General features: G+C 34.8%; 1 protein-coding gene across 2 annotated transcripts in view; it reads left to right on the top strand.

Annotated features, from left to right (window-relative positions):
- Window positions 1-16,691, top strand: part of SLC4A10 (solute carrier family 4 member 10) — a 225,578-nt gene that overhangs the window by 185,568 nt on the left and 23,319 nt on the right. For both annotated transcript variants that reach the window (XM_022569866.2, XM_022569877.3), the window contains 5 exons: window positions 2,444-2,605; window positions 4,168-4,281; window positions 5,530-5,691; window positions 12,766-13,017; window positions 14,405-14,473. In XM_022569866.2, coding sequence (XP_022425574.1) covers window positions 2,444-2,605; window positions 4,168-4,281; window positions 5,530-5,691; window positions 12,766-13,017; window positions 14,405-14,473 — 759 coding nt within the window. The remainder of the gene's footprint in view (window positions 1-2,443; window positions 2,606-4,167; window positions 4,282-5,529; window positions 5,692-12,765; window positions 13,018-14,404; window positions 14,474-16,691) is intronic.

Here is a 16,691-nt window from a genome sequence, read left to right as displayed (position 1 = left end):
GCTTGTATCAGTCAGCATAATGTCCTCCAGATTCATCCATGTTGTTGCAATGGCAGGATTTCCTTCCTTTTTAAGGGAATGATATTCCGTTATATATTTATACTACATTTTCTTAATCCATTCATCCATTGACAGACATCTAGGTTATTTCCATATCTTGGCTATTGTGAATAATGCCTAATTCAAGTGTTTTATAGCAAGCTAGAACACTTAGGTTTCTATGTTTATATATATTTTTAGCAGTATCTCAAAATCTGTCATTATAAAGGAATTCCTAGGCGAGGTTTAAAATATTCACAAGCAATTAACTAGCAATTGGTTAAGAATCGTTTTAGTGCCAGAATTACATATTTAGCTTATATAAAAGTAAGGGGCAGGACACTAATGCCAACTTTAATTTCTTATTTTATCAAACTTAATTTTTACCAACTTATAACACTGCTGAAACTTAGAACGTGTTGAAGAATAATTAGTAGAAATGAGTTTGTCAACAAGCAGTTTTTCATTTTTGTAAGTGAAACCATATGTGAGACTCAAAATAAGAGAACAGGATTTGGATTTAGTTTTCTCTTCCAAATCTCAGTACTTGTTTTGTGTGTGTGTGTGTGTGTGTGTGTGTGTGTGTGTGCGCGCGTGTGTGTGTGTGTGTGTGTGTGTTAAAGGTACAGTTAGTATAAACCAGAAAATAAATGTAGAATTTAGTAGTTCACAATTTTTCCTTTTTAAATAGCATATTGTCCCCCTAAAAGGAAGAAAAAATAAATACGCTTTTCAAATTTGCTTTGAATTAAAGTAACTAGGCAAGCTATTGGCAATGTATTATAGATTATAAGACAGTTAAATGATCCTTTAAATGGTATCTATGTTCCTAAGATTTGAGAACAAGACCCATCCAAGTCCAAGACTTGGAGGACTTTTATATCTGCACAAAAGACTGATCACAAATATTTAGATAATGTGTTTACAACAGAGCTTCTAGCTCCTTTTTGTATTTATCCATTCTTCTTAACCATTACTTTGCTTAGTAATTGCTATACTAGTATCTCTGGACAAGGGGCAAGAGACGGGACTAAAAAATTCAAGGATTCATTTTTGCTACTTTATCTATTTTAACAGAGTTTTGAGAGAAGGAAAATTAAAGCTATAATTAAGGCCTGGGGTATTTTTCTTTGGTTTTTCAATTAGCCAATTCATTGTGCTCTATATTAAAGTAGATAATTGGAATTCAACTTTAGCTAGCAAAGAATGTAGCATTTGCAGTTAGATTAGAAAAGGGAATGGAATTGTTTTAGATAATTATAAAGTATACAAACAATATTTCTCAAGAATCCTAGCCTTAGGGGTAGCTGCCCCAAGTAGATTTTACTAGTTTGTTTTTGGATAACCATGTAACAATCTGTGATTTAGTCTAGAATCTTTTGAAGGTATTTGTTTTCTGCTATACAAGGACTCCAGGGCCTGAAACTTTGTTCATTGGACAGTCTCTGTTGGTGATCAGTCCGTCAGTCCATATTTTTCTCTAAGATCTTTAAGTATATGGCACAATTCAGTTTCTGTTCAGGTCCAGATATCTCAAGTACTAACAAGGTCACTGGATCACTTAAACCATTCTTTTCTCTGTTTTGAAATAAAAAATTAAAATTTAGTGTTCTAATCTTTAAATTAAAATAGTAAAAAGCAAAACATTTTTTAAAAGTTTCAATTTCAAAATATTAATGTTTAAAATGCTCAGTTTTTTTCCTCCAAAAAAGGAAATTTTTTTGACTTTGCTGCCACCTCATGGCTAAGGCAGCAATTAGAAATGATCCTTCAGAGGCTTATAAAATATATACCAGGAAAAAAAAAAGACCATGAAGAAGTCATAGTAAATATGAACTTTGCATTGCTTCTATACTAACTTTTTCTCTTTTGTTCTATAATTTAAATTTGAGCCCCATCTTTGACTTTCAGTTTCACTCCAGTAATAATGTATCATAGTTTTTTGTTGCTTTTCTCACCTTTCTTGGGAGCTTTTGGACTAGATAATTCTACAAAATCATTGTTCTTCTTTAATAATATTCCCACCAAAGGAATATCATGTTTGTATCACAACTCTGCTGCCACCCAGCAGCGGTGAGCCCATAGCCAATTACTTAACTTCTCTACACCTCAGTTTCCTCAGACATGAAATAGAAATAATAACAACCACCTATTTTATAGGGTTGATGTGAAAATTCATTAAGATGGTGATTGATAAATCAGTTAGTTTTATAGATTTAAACTTAATTTGAAAAGGCAAGAATTTTAGAAGTGGTTCATATTGCTCACTACCTATCCAAATAGGAGCCATAATTGAACAACTTCAGCAACTCAACTGCAAGCGATCTTAAGATGTTAGTTTTCTGAAAGAAACGTGTCCACCTTTTTTGCTTAATAGCTCCATTTGTTTTACTTGCTCTGGCAGGAATGCAAATCATTGCATGGAGAGTATGTTGGACGAGCTTGTGGCCACGAGCACCCATATGTTCCAGATGTTCTATTTTGGTCAGTGATCCTGTTCTTTTCCACAGTTACTCTGTCAGCCACACTGAAGCAGTTCAAGACTAGCCGCTATTTTCCAACAAAGGTACTTAGACTACAATTTTTCTGATCAAAATGTGAACCAACAGAAAGCATGTTATGGAGTCATGTGTGTTTTAGGACAAAAGAAAGAGCTATTGCTGTCGTTAAAGGAGCCACTAAAAGGTTTTTGTGTGATTGAGCTGCCAGTTTAGGAGTGGGCATGTTGAGGGAGGTAAGAGAAAGCATTTTGTGATACAGTGCTAGGAGTACACATTCCCTCCAGGCTTATCTCCTAACTTCAAATCCCAGAGATAAACTCCCACTTTCCCACTTTCATTTTTGGAACTCAAAAGCACACACTGCATTACTGATTGTCACTTTCTTGCCCAGTGAACAGTGGGAACTATTCCAGCCTGACAGACACCTCATAGGAGCCACTGTTACATTCTGTAATTGGGAAAGCCCCTGCAAGACTCATTGGAACACTATCCTCTTTTTCATTTTTAAAGTGTCAGTCCCTCCGCCTAACCCACCACGTTTGCATCTGCATATTTGGAAAGGAGAGTAAACAGAGAAACAGCTTAGTTCAATATTTAACACTGCAAAGTAACACCTATAAGGTCTGACTCAGCCAAAAAAGAAGGAAGGAAGGAAGGAAGGGAGGGAGGGAGGGAGGGAGGGAGGGAGGAAGGAAGGAAGGAGAAAAGAAAAAGAAAGAAAAGAAACAAGAAAACAAGCTTTTTAGGGATGAGCTAAAAATTGTGATGAAAATTCTACTCTGGGAAAATGTTTTAAGAACTGCTGTTTGAGAGAAACTTCTGTTTTTCTTACCTCTTCCTTCCGTAACGTGGAAGATTCATTTCTTTCCCCCCAAAGCTTAATTTGATTAATATAGAATTTTTTTTTGTATCAAACTCCTGCATTTTGTATGTGTTTGTGTGTGCGTCATAAAGGCAGCCTAATAAAAGGCAGATCTTGTTGATTATTGTTTAAGAATTTTTCTCAATGAAGGCTTTATAAAAGAGAAATGGCTTTAAAAACTGGCTTACATAGAATAACTTAAATTTGCGTACTTTGTTGTGCAAATTACCTGCTGCCATACTTGTAGCTCAGATAAACTAACTAAAATATTATGCTTCTTCAATAAAAATAGATAATTTTATTTTATGGTATTTCAGGTTTATGATATTAAAATGTTACCTACGTGAGAAAGAGTACTAAAATATAGCGAAATTCTAGCCATGCAACCTTATTCTGTGAAATAAATATTCACATACTGGAATTCATAATAAACTTAGATTTTTATCAGCACTGCTGATGTAGTGGTATTGTATCATGCAAGATTCCCATAATAAACTTAGATTTTAAATGAAAACAGCACAATCACCATTGTAGCTATTCCATAATGCCTCATTTTGAAAATGTTGAGTGTGTATTCATCCTAATGACAGAGACACATAAATATAAATATGACAAGAGTTATTAGTAATATTATAGTATGCGTAAAATATAATATTATGATATTATGTCATAAAGTGTTTATAAAGTGTGATTCTAGATTATGTTCCTGAGTATTCTTCACTATTTATAGTTCCTTCAAGTGACAAGTGTTTTCATTATGTTTAGGTGCGATCCATAGTGAGCGACTTTGCTGTCTTTCTTACGATTCTGTGTATGGTTTTAATTGACTATGCCATTGGGATCCCATCTCCAAAACTACAAGTACCAAGTGTTTTCAAGGTGAAGTTATCATAGGATTTACTATCATCTCTCCATCTCTGTAGGTCTAATTTTTATTCAGATGATGGCTATAACCCTAGTACTTGGGATTTTCATGAAAATATAAAGAATATAGATTAATATAACAGTAAATAAAATGCCCACAGCATGACTAAAATTTTGGCCTAATATTAAAAAAATAGAAATCACAGAAATGGAAACCTAGAGGCAGCTTGAAAAAATTTTCTGTCAATTATTCCAGTGGGAATATCTATATTCTTAAAAGATAAGGAAGCATTTTGAAAGTAAGGGTAACGCACAGTGGATAGGGCTTGAAAACAGATAAAATTAGGTCTGGAATAGAGTTCAGACCATGTTACTAACTATGCAACCTTGGGCCAGTTACTTTACCTCTCTGAACCTGTTTCCTCACCTATCAAAAAGAGCGAGGGGGCTTCCCTGGTGGCGCAGTGGTTGAGGGTCCGCCTGCCGATGCAGGGGACGCGGGTTCGTGCCCCGGTCCAGGAGGATCCCACGTGCCGCGGAGCGGCTGGGCCCCTGGGCCCAGGCCGCTGGGCCTGCGCGTCCGGAGCCTGTGCTCCGCGGCGGGAGAGGCCACAGCAGTGAGAGGCCCGCGTACTGCAAAAAAAAAAAAAAAAAAAAAAAAAAAATAGCTAGGGACTTCCTCAAAGAATTGTCAAAATGATTTCCTTTGGGACTCATCTCAGGCACCAGCCATGTTTGAACCTTTCTCTGAGCCCATGATGTGACCAAACGTCTTTTTGACATTTTTACATAGTGACCTGGATACACATCTAAAATAAGAGTTATACACAGTGGTCAATGTGATATTTGTAAATGTAAATAAATTTGCCAGTCATAAATGATAAATATTAATATGATTTTATTTAATATAGATATTGATCGAGAACACAAATTTGTGAGTCAGTTTGTCAGAGCTGAAATCCTATCTCCACCACTTACTAGCTTTGGGACCTTGAAAAATTTACTGAACCTCTCTATGTCTCAGTTTCCTTATCTGTATCTTCTTTAGACTGTTGTGAAGAAAAAAATGAGTTAAAATATTTAAAGCACTTAGAATAGTGTCTGGTACCTTATAAATGCTTTGTGAATATTATTATTATTAAATATATAATTCACTTGGCATATCAGTTTATAACTAGAGTTTTCCTGGTATTATCTGTAAGACAATTTGATTAGGTATTCATTAATCCAGTTAATAACTGTGCATTCTTTAATTTTTCACAGCCCACAAGAGATGATCGTGGCTGGTTTGTTACACCTTTAGGCCCAAATCCATGGTGGACAGTAATAGCTGCTGTTATTCCAGCTTTACTTTGTACTATTCTAATTTTTATGGACCAACAGATTACAGCCGTCATCATCAACAGAAAAGAGCATAAGCTAAAGGTATATTTTAACCTCCATTTTAATGTAAATCATTGTGATTCAATGGATGTCAATTATACTTTATACTGATGTTTATTATATTTTGTATTCTATAGTCATTTGCATAGTGAAATATTAAAATATTTTCAGATTCATAATTTTATTTCTATATTCATGGTACTTTGTCTTACGATAAGTTTAAAATTAATTTATTAATTATTAATTAATTAATTTAATTATAGCACTTGGCTGAGCTCTGAACTCTGGAACCCTACCTCCAGGACTTAAAATTTAAAAACATTGCCAAAGTTCTAGCTTTCTTTACCATGTTTAACACACTGTAATGAAATAATCTATTTTGGTGAAGTGTAGCTTTACCAATTTGTCTTACGTCTGGGGTTCTTCTATTTCTCTATTTGACCTTAAGTATATCTATTAGATTGCATTCATTTTGGAACAAATTACATCTTCAACTAATTCTCATTTTCTTTAGTCGTTCCTCCATCTATAATGTCTATGACATTAAAACCAGTCATAAATGTTATAGTTTGTGACATCTTTGTTGAATTTTAGTGCAGATTCTAATGACTTTCTTTTACAAAAAGAATAAATATGAATGTATCTTATTTATTATATTCTGACCCTGCCATTTTGCAACTGTGAAAAATTAGCTGTTCACTGGTGTGCAGTTTGTCTGAGATGTGTAATGTGAGCACTATCATTTATAGGAATATGTTAAATAAAATCAAAAAAATCATTGAATGGTTAAAAGTACTCTGAATCAAACCTTACAAAAACAGAACAGGCACAGTCTTGTTTTTTCTGGTATCATGGGATAATTGCCAGCTATCTTCACATACTCTTTAAACTCTAGGAAAAGTTTCATTGTCAGAGCAACAGAAATCATACTTTATAGAATTTTTAAGTATGTTTGTTAGAAAGATTTAAAAATCAGATTGATTGAAGTATTTGATGGGAAGTAGTAATGACATAAGTATAAGAAAGCAGTTATTTGTAATAAATCTTACTGAAAAGGAATTTTGTCTATTATATTGGGGAGAGTGTGTGTCTCTCTTAAAATAAAGAGCATTCTTTATTCTCTTTGTAGAAAGTAACTTAAGCGTGCTCAAAACCTTTTTTAAAATGAGTTCATATTCACTTCTTGTTTTGGTCAAAAATTTTTTTGATTATTAAAGATGTATTCTACCAAAATATCACATGAAGTCTTAGGAACTAGACCAGTGATGTGCTGGTACATGTTTAACAACCAGTCCTCTGTGTATAAAAAGAAATACCCTGATTTATAATGTTTGCCGATTTTCATGATGTCAATACTCCCATCGTGGCCCATTTCAAGCTAAAAGAGTGACATCAAAAAATTGGCAGGAAAATATTTGAAAATTAAACAATTGGTTCTTATAAGTCTGTATGAGCTGGCTCCAAAATACTGCTGAACTACATTATTCAATATTAGAAACTTTAAATCATTTACAGCTCTCAAAACAAGAAATTCAGATTTCCAAATTAGTAGTCAACTTATTTAATATCAATCATTCAAAAATATTATTTGCTTTTAAAATATCAGCCTTCTGCAAAAGCAAATACCACCACAACTTAATTATTAAGTTATGTAGTTGATTAAGTAGATCTATAAAACCGATGTTAAGAACTTAATGTTGAATGCTGTTAGTCTGCTACTCTCCAAGGAGTAGGAAAACATTTTTCCTAGACACCAGTTTATTTTTTAAAACTGAAAACATCTCTATTTTTCCCATTTCTGTTTTAATTATACACCAAAATTTGTATTTTCATACTACATATGTTGCTTGTTGTTTTTACATAAGAGCATTATAATGGTAATTATCCGATGCCAACAATATAAATATAAATCTGCATTATCATTTTTAATGGCAGTATATATATTTCCTTGTATGGCACATGTTTTAAAATGAACTAAAAGACTCCTGTTTTAGAAAGAAAGTAAGCTATGTAGTCATTGTTTCCCTTTCAAATGAAGTTGGTTTGTTTTTTTTTTGGCTTTTATAATTAGACAGAAATATCACTGATTTAACTGAGAAATTTTCCTTGTAAAATTTTTTTCTAAATATTAGTGGAATCATTAAAACAGAATGTGGAAGTAAATGAAGAATTGCCCAAGGTGATGTTACCTTTTTGGCTGTCCTGTATGCTTGCTGTTTCCAGATCTCTCCACCTTATAAATCACATATTGCTTGCTCCTTGTTCTTCATGAGCCCATGGTAGGCCCTTGACGTTCACAGACTTTCCAAAGCTCCAGATCAACAAATATACTATATTTACCTCCCCTTTACATATCGTATAGAATAGCTAAACTATAATAAAGCATTCTTTAAGTGGTCCTTTCAAGTATCTGCATTTATAAAATTAAATGTAGAACTAAAGCATTTAATATTTTTGTCACTGAGACAAACTTGAGACTATATTATTAAACTTATTACATTATTTGTACATTACTTTTTATTGTACAAATGACTATGTAATCAAAAGATTTATATTTTACCCCTTAATCGCCTGGATTTAGTAAACAGCAAATCTGGCTTAATCATAAACTTTGCTACATTGCCACAAGCAGAAGAGTTAGTCTTTTCTTGGCCACTATGAGTCTGAACACCTCATTCTCCTCCTTGGATATGGATATTTGCAAAGTAAGTTCCTTCCAGTGAAGACATATTTTATCTACACCGAACACTTTTTTTTTTGGGCCTTTAACCCTTGTCTTCTCTAAGCTTCACTACAGTGTGGTCTGCTGCTACTGATTTTCCTGTTAATAACAGCAAAAAATCACTTTCTCAGAATGTTCTTTACTCAGAGTAATGGTTTGTTCCATAGCCGCTCTCCCGCCTGTTGCTTCCCTGAAGTGTTTGCACAGTCTCTGGCTTTAACTTGAACCACATTGTCACAAAAAGACACATGTTTCTTGAATATATCCCCAGACCACAAGTTAACCACATTTTCAGATTTTACTTATTTTTTTTTCTCCCTTGAAAACCCATTTTTGCCTTGGTTGGAGCATTCCCTGAGATAGTTTAATGAATGATGATTTCTAGCTTCTGTATCAAGCACCTGGTAGAGGCCACATCTTGTATCTAAGTCTACATCACATATCCGAGTCACCTAGAAATTCATCATTTCATTCTTTATCTCTCCCAAACTTATATTTCAGATCTTTTCACTTTTTCTTCACTTCCATTACCAAATCCAGTAGTTGGGTTTCTTTTAGAGGATTTTTTCCTGCCAGTAAAAATCTCTTTATCGTTTTGTGAGTGTTACTGTATACGTAATAAAGCTGTGTTGAGATGAAGAGTCTAGCCCCAACTCACAGGCTAAGTGACTAACTCCTCCCTCAGAATTTCAAGATTAGCAAAACTCTAACTCACTGCACCTCATGATCCTTTGGGTCACTCAAACGTATCAGAAGTTGCAAATGTAAACACTTGAGAATGCAGATTTCATCTATATTGTATGTAGACGTCAATTCATACTCTCTAGCATTTCTCATTTGTTTGTTTCTTCCCTAGAGAAGTGGAATAAGCATTGGTTAACTGAATCCCTTTGAAAAGCATTAAAATATCCACTTTTTTTTTAAAAAAAGTACATTCTCTAAAAGTGGATAGTTAGATATTATCTTTCAGAAAAGAAAGTTTCTGTTAAGATACAACCGTGGGCTTTTCTACATGTTTCTGTAGACAGTTCAGGCTTCTTTTGACATCATTTTTAATAAACAGCAATACAATTCCAGATCACTTGAGTAAATGGATGCATTTGCAACATTCATTTGGCACTACATTCTCTTGATGATTATGGCATTTGATATGTTCTTTTTTGCCCTCTTTGTCAGCCTGGTTCTTCATGTCAATCTATAGTCTTTTATGTGGTTAACTTGACAGATGCAGGAAATTGCTGCCAAGCTTTGAGACGAATTTTTTCAGCAGTGGCATCTGGGTATCAGATGGTCCTCTTGGCTGGCCTCTTGTCTTGCTGCATGTTGGTTTTAGTGGGGTCTGGTGCAGCATCACCTGTTGCTATGCTCCCTTTTCCTCCCATATGTCCATTTCCCGTGATTCATGGATGAATGTGAGAATAGAAGCTCTGGTTCTGTCTTTATTTCAGAAAAAAAATCTACAGAAATATGTTAGAAGGTGCACAGTTCTCTCTCTGACAAAGGGATACTTCCCTTTGGCTGGCATGCCTATCAGCTAATAATATGGTTACAAAGACCATGTTTTTAAAGACATTTTAAATGAAAGGCAAGAAGAAGGATAATGACTAATTAGTGGAAGTGCCAGAACTGCTTTATTTCCTTTGATTCACATTAAATTAAGATGCTCCCATTGTTGTATAACATAATCAGGGGGAAATTGTACTTTTGTTTTTATTATCTACTTGGACTTTACAAAGCTTGCTTTCTAAGTTTAAAAAGGAAATTATTCCCTCGGAAAGCATTATTTTGTCTGCTTCCTGCAATCTAGAATCCCACTGTTTACATTTGTATCATATTTTTAAAACACTAAGACAAGACCTGTAGGAAATCACTCTCATGAAGAAGGCCTTCCTCATATTATTAAGCCATAGGGAGCATGGACCCTGGGAGAGTCCAGGGTGTGCTAAACGCACAAGCCTGACTCTCAAGGCCCCATGTCCTTTGCCCTCCTCTGATGTTTACCTCTCAGCTACTAGCACCTCTTCCATTCTCTCTTAGCAGTACCACAACTTTGCAAAACTGCCCAGGGGGCACCATTCACATTGTATTGCCTCAGCGATGGAGGCTTAAGGGTCAGGTCCTTCGCTGTTCTATATTCTTCACACTCCAGAGGTCCTAGGACAAGACACTCCTCTAACTGGTTAAGATGTGGTCCTTTAATGGGACTAAAATTTGAGTTCTATGCAACTACATTTTCCAAAATGTTCTGCAAAAGGACCTGGGGACCAGAGTATGGCCCTAGTGAAGCTAGTTACATCTTTTTGGTCATGCTGCCACCAGGGTGTTTCTCTTCCCACCCTCCATCTCTTAATAATGAAAACCTCTCCTGAGTTACTAGCAAAAAAAGTTTCTAGAGTCATATTCGCAAGGGAAATTGAGTTTAGGCATTTGGGTGAACTGGAGCATTGCCCCAGCTAGGCTGACCCAAGGAGGGGTGCCACGGAATTGGTGACAATGCAGGAGGAAAAGGTCCTTATGTGGTATCTCTCATTTTCTCCTCGCTGTCATCTCCTACACTTTTATAATTTGTCAGGGATAAGCAGAAAGGGAAGGAAGTACAACCGATTTTAAGGGTGTTTTTCTTAATAAAACGACAAAATAAAATAGCAGAAAGAAAACACTGCCATGACAAATACACATCAGATACTCGGTATGTTTCACCCTCCAGGCTCTAATAGCTTTCAGATTAGCTGGAAACTGCTTGCAGCTTGGTAAAACTGCCTGTAAGAAAAGCCAAAATTATTCCTCTAGAATAATTGGTAATTTTTGCTCGTGTTCATAATAATAAATTTAGCAGCTATATTTATTTTAAAATTATACCTGTTTGATTTTAAAAACTGTTTCAATAATGCATATTTCCTTTTAAAAAAGTCAATCTGTAACTTTTTGATTGCTTATTGTATGTCAATGATTGCACTAAAAACTGAGATATACTGAGAAATTGTATGACAAGTTTACCTGCCCTTAAGAAACATTTATATATTTTTATTGAGGATCCTTGAAACAAGTGAGTACAAAAGAAAAATGTATTGTTCAACTGCTAGAATATAATAGCCCCTAACATTTACTGGGTACTTACTAATATATCAGACATTGTTCTAAATGATGTGCAAAATCATTTGCAAATTATTTAATTCTCACAACAACCCAGCAAGATGTCTCCTGTTATCATCACAATTTTTCAGATAGGGAAACAGAGGCACAAGAAGTTGAATGGTTTGCCCAAGATCATTGGTTGAGCCAGCATTTGATTCCAGGCCACCTGTCTCCAGAACTTATACCCTCAAGCATTTTATTCCACCACCGCTCATGAAGTAGTCATTAAGAGTTGGAATGTAAAGTAGCATTTGCTGCCTCTGAGGCTTTACACTGTCAATTTCCTACGGGGGATGGAGGAAGAGGGTAACTCCGTTCTTCTCCATTCTTCAATTTGTCTCCTCAGAGAACTCTTAGCTAATCACCCTCCGCTAGGGAGCAGTCTCCAGGTCCCCACACCTCCACATGTCCCTTGCACCCATTTTTCTTCATTTACATTTCCTGCCTGGTTCAAGAAAGCCTCTGGAGGCCAGTGATAGCACAGGAGGATCACAGAGGAGATAGAAAACACAAAAACTATCACTTTAAGGAGAGGCCAAATTTTTCCAGTGCTGAACCTGAAACAGATGAGAACAAGATGCAGTAGTAATATATTAAGATAAAAATGAGTATATATGGAAGTTTAGGTTCTATGATATTATTTTTCCCAGTAAAAGTCAGCCATTGAGACAAAACAGGGCAATTGGAAACTGAGGGTTTAAGAAGAGTTTTTCTTTAGGAGATATTAGCAGAAAGGCTTCTTGGGTATTGTCAGGAAGTGGTTTCTGGTAACAACCAAGCCATTCTTAGCTCTGCTGTGGACACAGCCCATACTTTGTTTTCTCAGCCTGATGCCTGGTATATAATTGATGCTCAATATTTTTCATATGAATTAATGATGAAAGACTAGACATATGAATTGCAAATTAACCTGCCCATTTAACCAAAGTGAAGTGACTGTATTTGATAATGACTTTACCTATTCAGTAGAAGTAGAATGGAAACTAATGTACCATTAAGCCAGAATTACATTAAACCTATCAAAATATGTAGAAGCCACTATAATCATAATTGCAGTAGGAACACCTGCAACTTTTCTTTAAGTGGATTATATATTTTGAGACTGTTATATTTTTAATTTATTTTGCATTTTAGAATCAGTTATACAAGATTCAAGATAGTATCTCTCTTCTATTCTTTACTATTCCATGGTGGTGGTGTCATTGGTCTCTATGCCAAATTCAGGTAGTATGAGAATCCTCTTTTCTTTCTCTTAACAGAAAGGTTGTGGGTACCATCTGGATCTATTAATGGTGGCTGTCATGCTTGGTGTGTGCTCCATCATGGGCCTGCCGTGGTTTGTGGCTGCCACTGTCCTCTCCATCACTCATGTCAACAGCCTAAAACTGGAATCAGAATGTTCAGCTCCAGGAGAACAACCCAAATTTCTTGGCATTCGGGAGCAAAGGGTTACTGGGCTTATGATTTTTATTCTTATGGGTTCATCAGTCTTTATGACCAGTATTCTGAAGGTAATGAAATCTGCCTTTATGAATTTGAGAGAAGGAAGAATATATTTATTATTGCTTAAGAAATTTCATTTGAATCTAAGCCATCAATTTGTGAATATTGTATGGCATGTGATGAAAGTGATGAAATTTTACCATGTTTATATAACTTCTTAACAAGGGAAATTATGTGCTATATTTTAGAATCCTTAAATACATAAAAAAATTAAATCTGGCAGAGTAAAATTTGATGTGGAAATTATTATTGTAATTTTGAAATGAAAATCAGGTTATGGGAAAGAGTCACTCATCTCTGATTGACCTGTGACCTGAGTTTACTGTAGGCCTACACAAAATAAAGTTTCTATTTTCTTGTCAGTGGACAGATATATTTGCAATTAATATTACTTAATATAGGGTGGAGGTACAGAGATAAGCAATGTCATGGTCACGGCCACATATGCAGTTTTGTATTTTAAATGTTTCATAAAACTACTACATGAACATCATTATTATACATACTTATTTTTTATGTTTCAAGTAGTTGAATCCTGAACTTTCTGAATGTATTTGGGTTTATTAAACCCCATCATAATTTTACTAACAGCTATTTTTCTGTGTATAAAATTAATCTCAATTTATGAAATAAAGTATGTCTCACTTTTATCCTTAAATATAAAATAAAATAGTTGAATCCATTTTAAAGAGCATTAAAGAGCAATTGTTTTGTCATATAATTTTGACAGGTACTTCAAAGGTGTGTTCATTGTATTTTAAATTATAACTCATTTTAGTTGTCCATACTTTGAAAATTCTAATTGAATTATTTAATAATTTATACAAGTTTACCTTTATTTAATAATTTACACAATTTGCAAGAACTAATTTCTATGTTATATAAGTAATTATAGAGAAAAAAATGATGCTGAGGTATTCCAATAAAAAGAGAAAAATTGAATGATCCACATGTTTACAAGTATCTGGTAAAATGTAGGAACGATGTCTAAATGTTAGCTCCATCCTTCACCTTTAATCTAAATATCTTACCATTGTGAAACAAAATTCAAATTTCCCCAAAGCAGCATAATAATAATAGTTAATATTTATTGTTTATTACGTATCATATGTGTTTTTATTGGTTTTGACCTATTAAATACTTATAACAGACCTATTATTATCCCTTTTTAGATATTGGGAAACTAAGGCACAGAGAGCTTAGGTAACTTACCTAAGGTTATGCAGCTAAAAAGTGCTTAGGGCTGGGATTTTAACCCATGTCTTCTGGCTCTGCCCTATACTGCTTCTAAAATATTTATTTATTTTTCTGTGTTTTTCTTTGGAAATGCAGAATATATTGACCACATTGTATTTGAAAATAACTTGTGCCTTTTTTCTAATTGTTCTTTTACAGTTTATTCCTATGCCAGTGCTATATGGAGTGTTCCTTTATATGGGTGCTTCATCGCTAAAAGGAATTCAGGTAAATTACAGTAATACAAGCACATCTGTGATGACTTATCTTAAGGTCTGTTGATGCTAAGTCATGTGGTAGCTAAAAAAATGCCATTATCTGAGGAGCAGCTTTCAGACTACAATTAAATTTCTTCAAACTGGTTCATAATCTGAGCGTACTTTTGTTTACTATGAGTATATTAAAACTGTAAAAGGTTTGGACTTTATAATCCTTTTAGAAAAAGATAGCAGTACATTTAAAAATATATCCAAATACTTTTAATCTTTGATACTGTGACCATGTATGTGGACACCTATCTAAGAAAACAGAAAAAAAATTTTGCACAAAGATGTTCCTTGTAACACATATTATCAAAATATTGGAAACAACCCAATTATTCAACAGCAGTAAAATAATTAAGTTATCTAAGGAACATTAGTTTAAAATTGATAAATATGATGACTATAAAAATAACACAGTAAAGATGCTTATGACAAAGTGAAATGCAAAGTGAAAAAGTGGAAAAATGAGTTGTAGCTATGATACGTTTATAAAACTGTGAGTGTGGGTGGATTAAGAAGGAAGGTAGAGAAATAAAGACAATTTATTAAGGTAATGAGCTCCTGGGTGATATTTTTTCCTTTTATGTTTGTTTTCCTGTTGTTATTACAATTGTCTTTATAGAATTATTTTGTAAATTAAGGAAAACCTTATTAATTGTTTAAGTATTGGCTAAATAAATATAGTTTTTGTATTAATTTCCCATTGCTACATTACAAATTGCTATAAAACTTAGTGGCTTAAAACAGTAAACATTTATTATCTCACAGTTTCTGTGGGTCATGAATTTGGGAACTTATTAGCTGGGTGATTCTGGCTCAAGATGTCTCACGTGGTTGCTATCAAGATGTGGACAAGAGCTGCAGTCATTTGAAGGCTTGAATAGGACTAGAAGGTGTATGTCCAAGATGGCTTATCATATAGCTGAGGGCAAGAGACATTAGTTCCTCTCTGGCTATTGGTAGGAGGCCTCTCCATCAGACACTTAAATGTCCTCACACTAGAGAAGCTAACTTCCATCCCAGTGAACAATACGAGAGAGAATGAGGGCAAAGTCACTGTGCCTATTGACAATCTCCAAAGTCACGCACGGTCACTTCCACTTTTCTTCTATTTGTTAGAAGCAAGTCATTGTGTCCAGTTTGCACGCACAGGGAGGGAAATTAGAATCCATCTCTTGAAGAGAATAATACCAAAGAATTTGTGGACACATTTCAAAAGTACCACAAGATTATTCTAAATTTTTATGGAGGCTGTTGACAAATTATTCCTGTTTATGTTACTGTAGTGGGTTGAATAGTGCCTCTTTCCCCCATTCATATCCACCTGGAATCTCAGAATGTGACCTTATTTGGAAATAGAGTCTTTGCAGATGTAATTAGTTATGGATTTCAAAATGAGCTCACCCTGGATTTAGGGTGAACCCTAAATCCAATGACTGGGGTCCTTATAAGAAGAGGAGAGGAGAGGACACAGAGAGACATAGGGAAGAAAGCCACATAAAGGTGGAGGCAGAGATTGGAGTTTTGCCACCACAAGCCAAGGTACATCAGGAACCAACAGAAGCTGGAAGAGGCAAGGAAATTTTCTTCCCTACTGCCTTCAGAGGGAGCGTGGCCCACCAACACTCTAAATTTCTATTGTTTAAGCCACCAAGTTGTAATTTGTCACAGCAGCACTAGGGAACTAACACAGGTTTCGACTTAAATTTGCCTTTGAATCATCTTGTTTTATAACAACATTATTGTTCCAAAACACTTAAATTTTCTTGAAAAAGAGACTACTTTTGAGGATTATTTATTGTAAAGTATAGTTTGTTTTTGTTGGCTAAAAGTCAATATAAAGTACCACGTTTTCTTTGACAAGCCAGACTCACTGCCATTCAGAGACCTACAGAGGAAAAGTCATCTGAATAAGTGCTATGAATTTGTCAAATTAACACTTTTTAAGTGGAGCACAGGGTGCTGCATGGTGAACTGCGGTTCAACAACAGACCACAAGAGAAGCTGAAATAGAGAAGTTTATCACTCACAGGTCTACACAGGAAGTACCTGGCCTTGAGGGGCCGCATGGGGAGGTCCAGACAAAGTGAAGACAGAGAGAGGGAGACAGGACTTGGGACACATGCTTTTATTAGGGTCAGTGGGTGGAGTGCTTTGGGGTTCCTGGGCTAAGGCCGAATTGG

This window comes from Delphinapterus leucas, chromosome 8 (assembly GCF_059928025.1).
Source record: "Delphinapterus leucas isolate spDelLeu-1000000601 "Yukka" chromosome 8, BTC_Dleu_Yukka2, whole genome shotgun sequence".
Lineage (NCBI taxonomy): Eukaryota > Metazoa > Chordata > Mammalia > Artiodactyla > Monodontidae > Delphinapterus > Delphinapterus leucas.
This window is presented reverse-complemented; position numbering and strand designations above follow the sequence as displayed.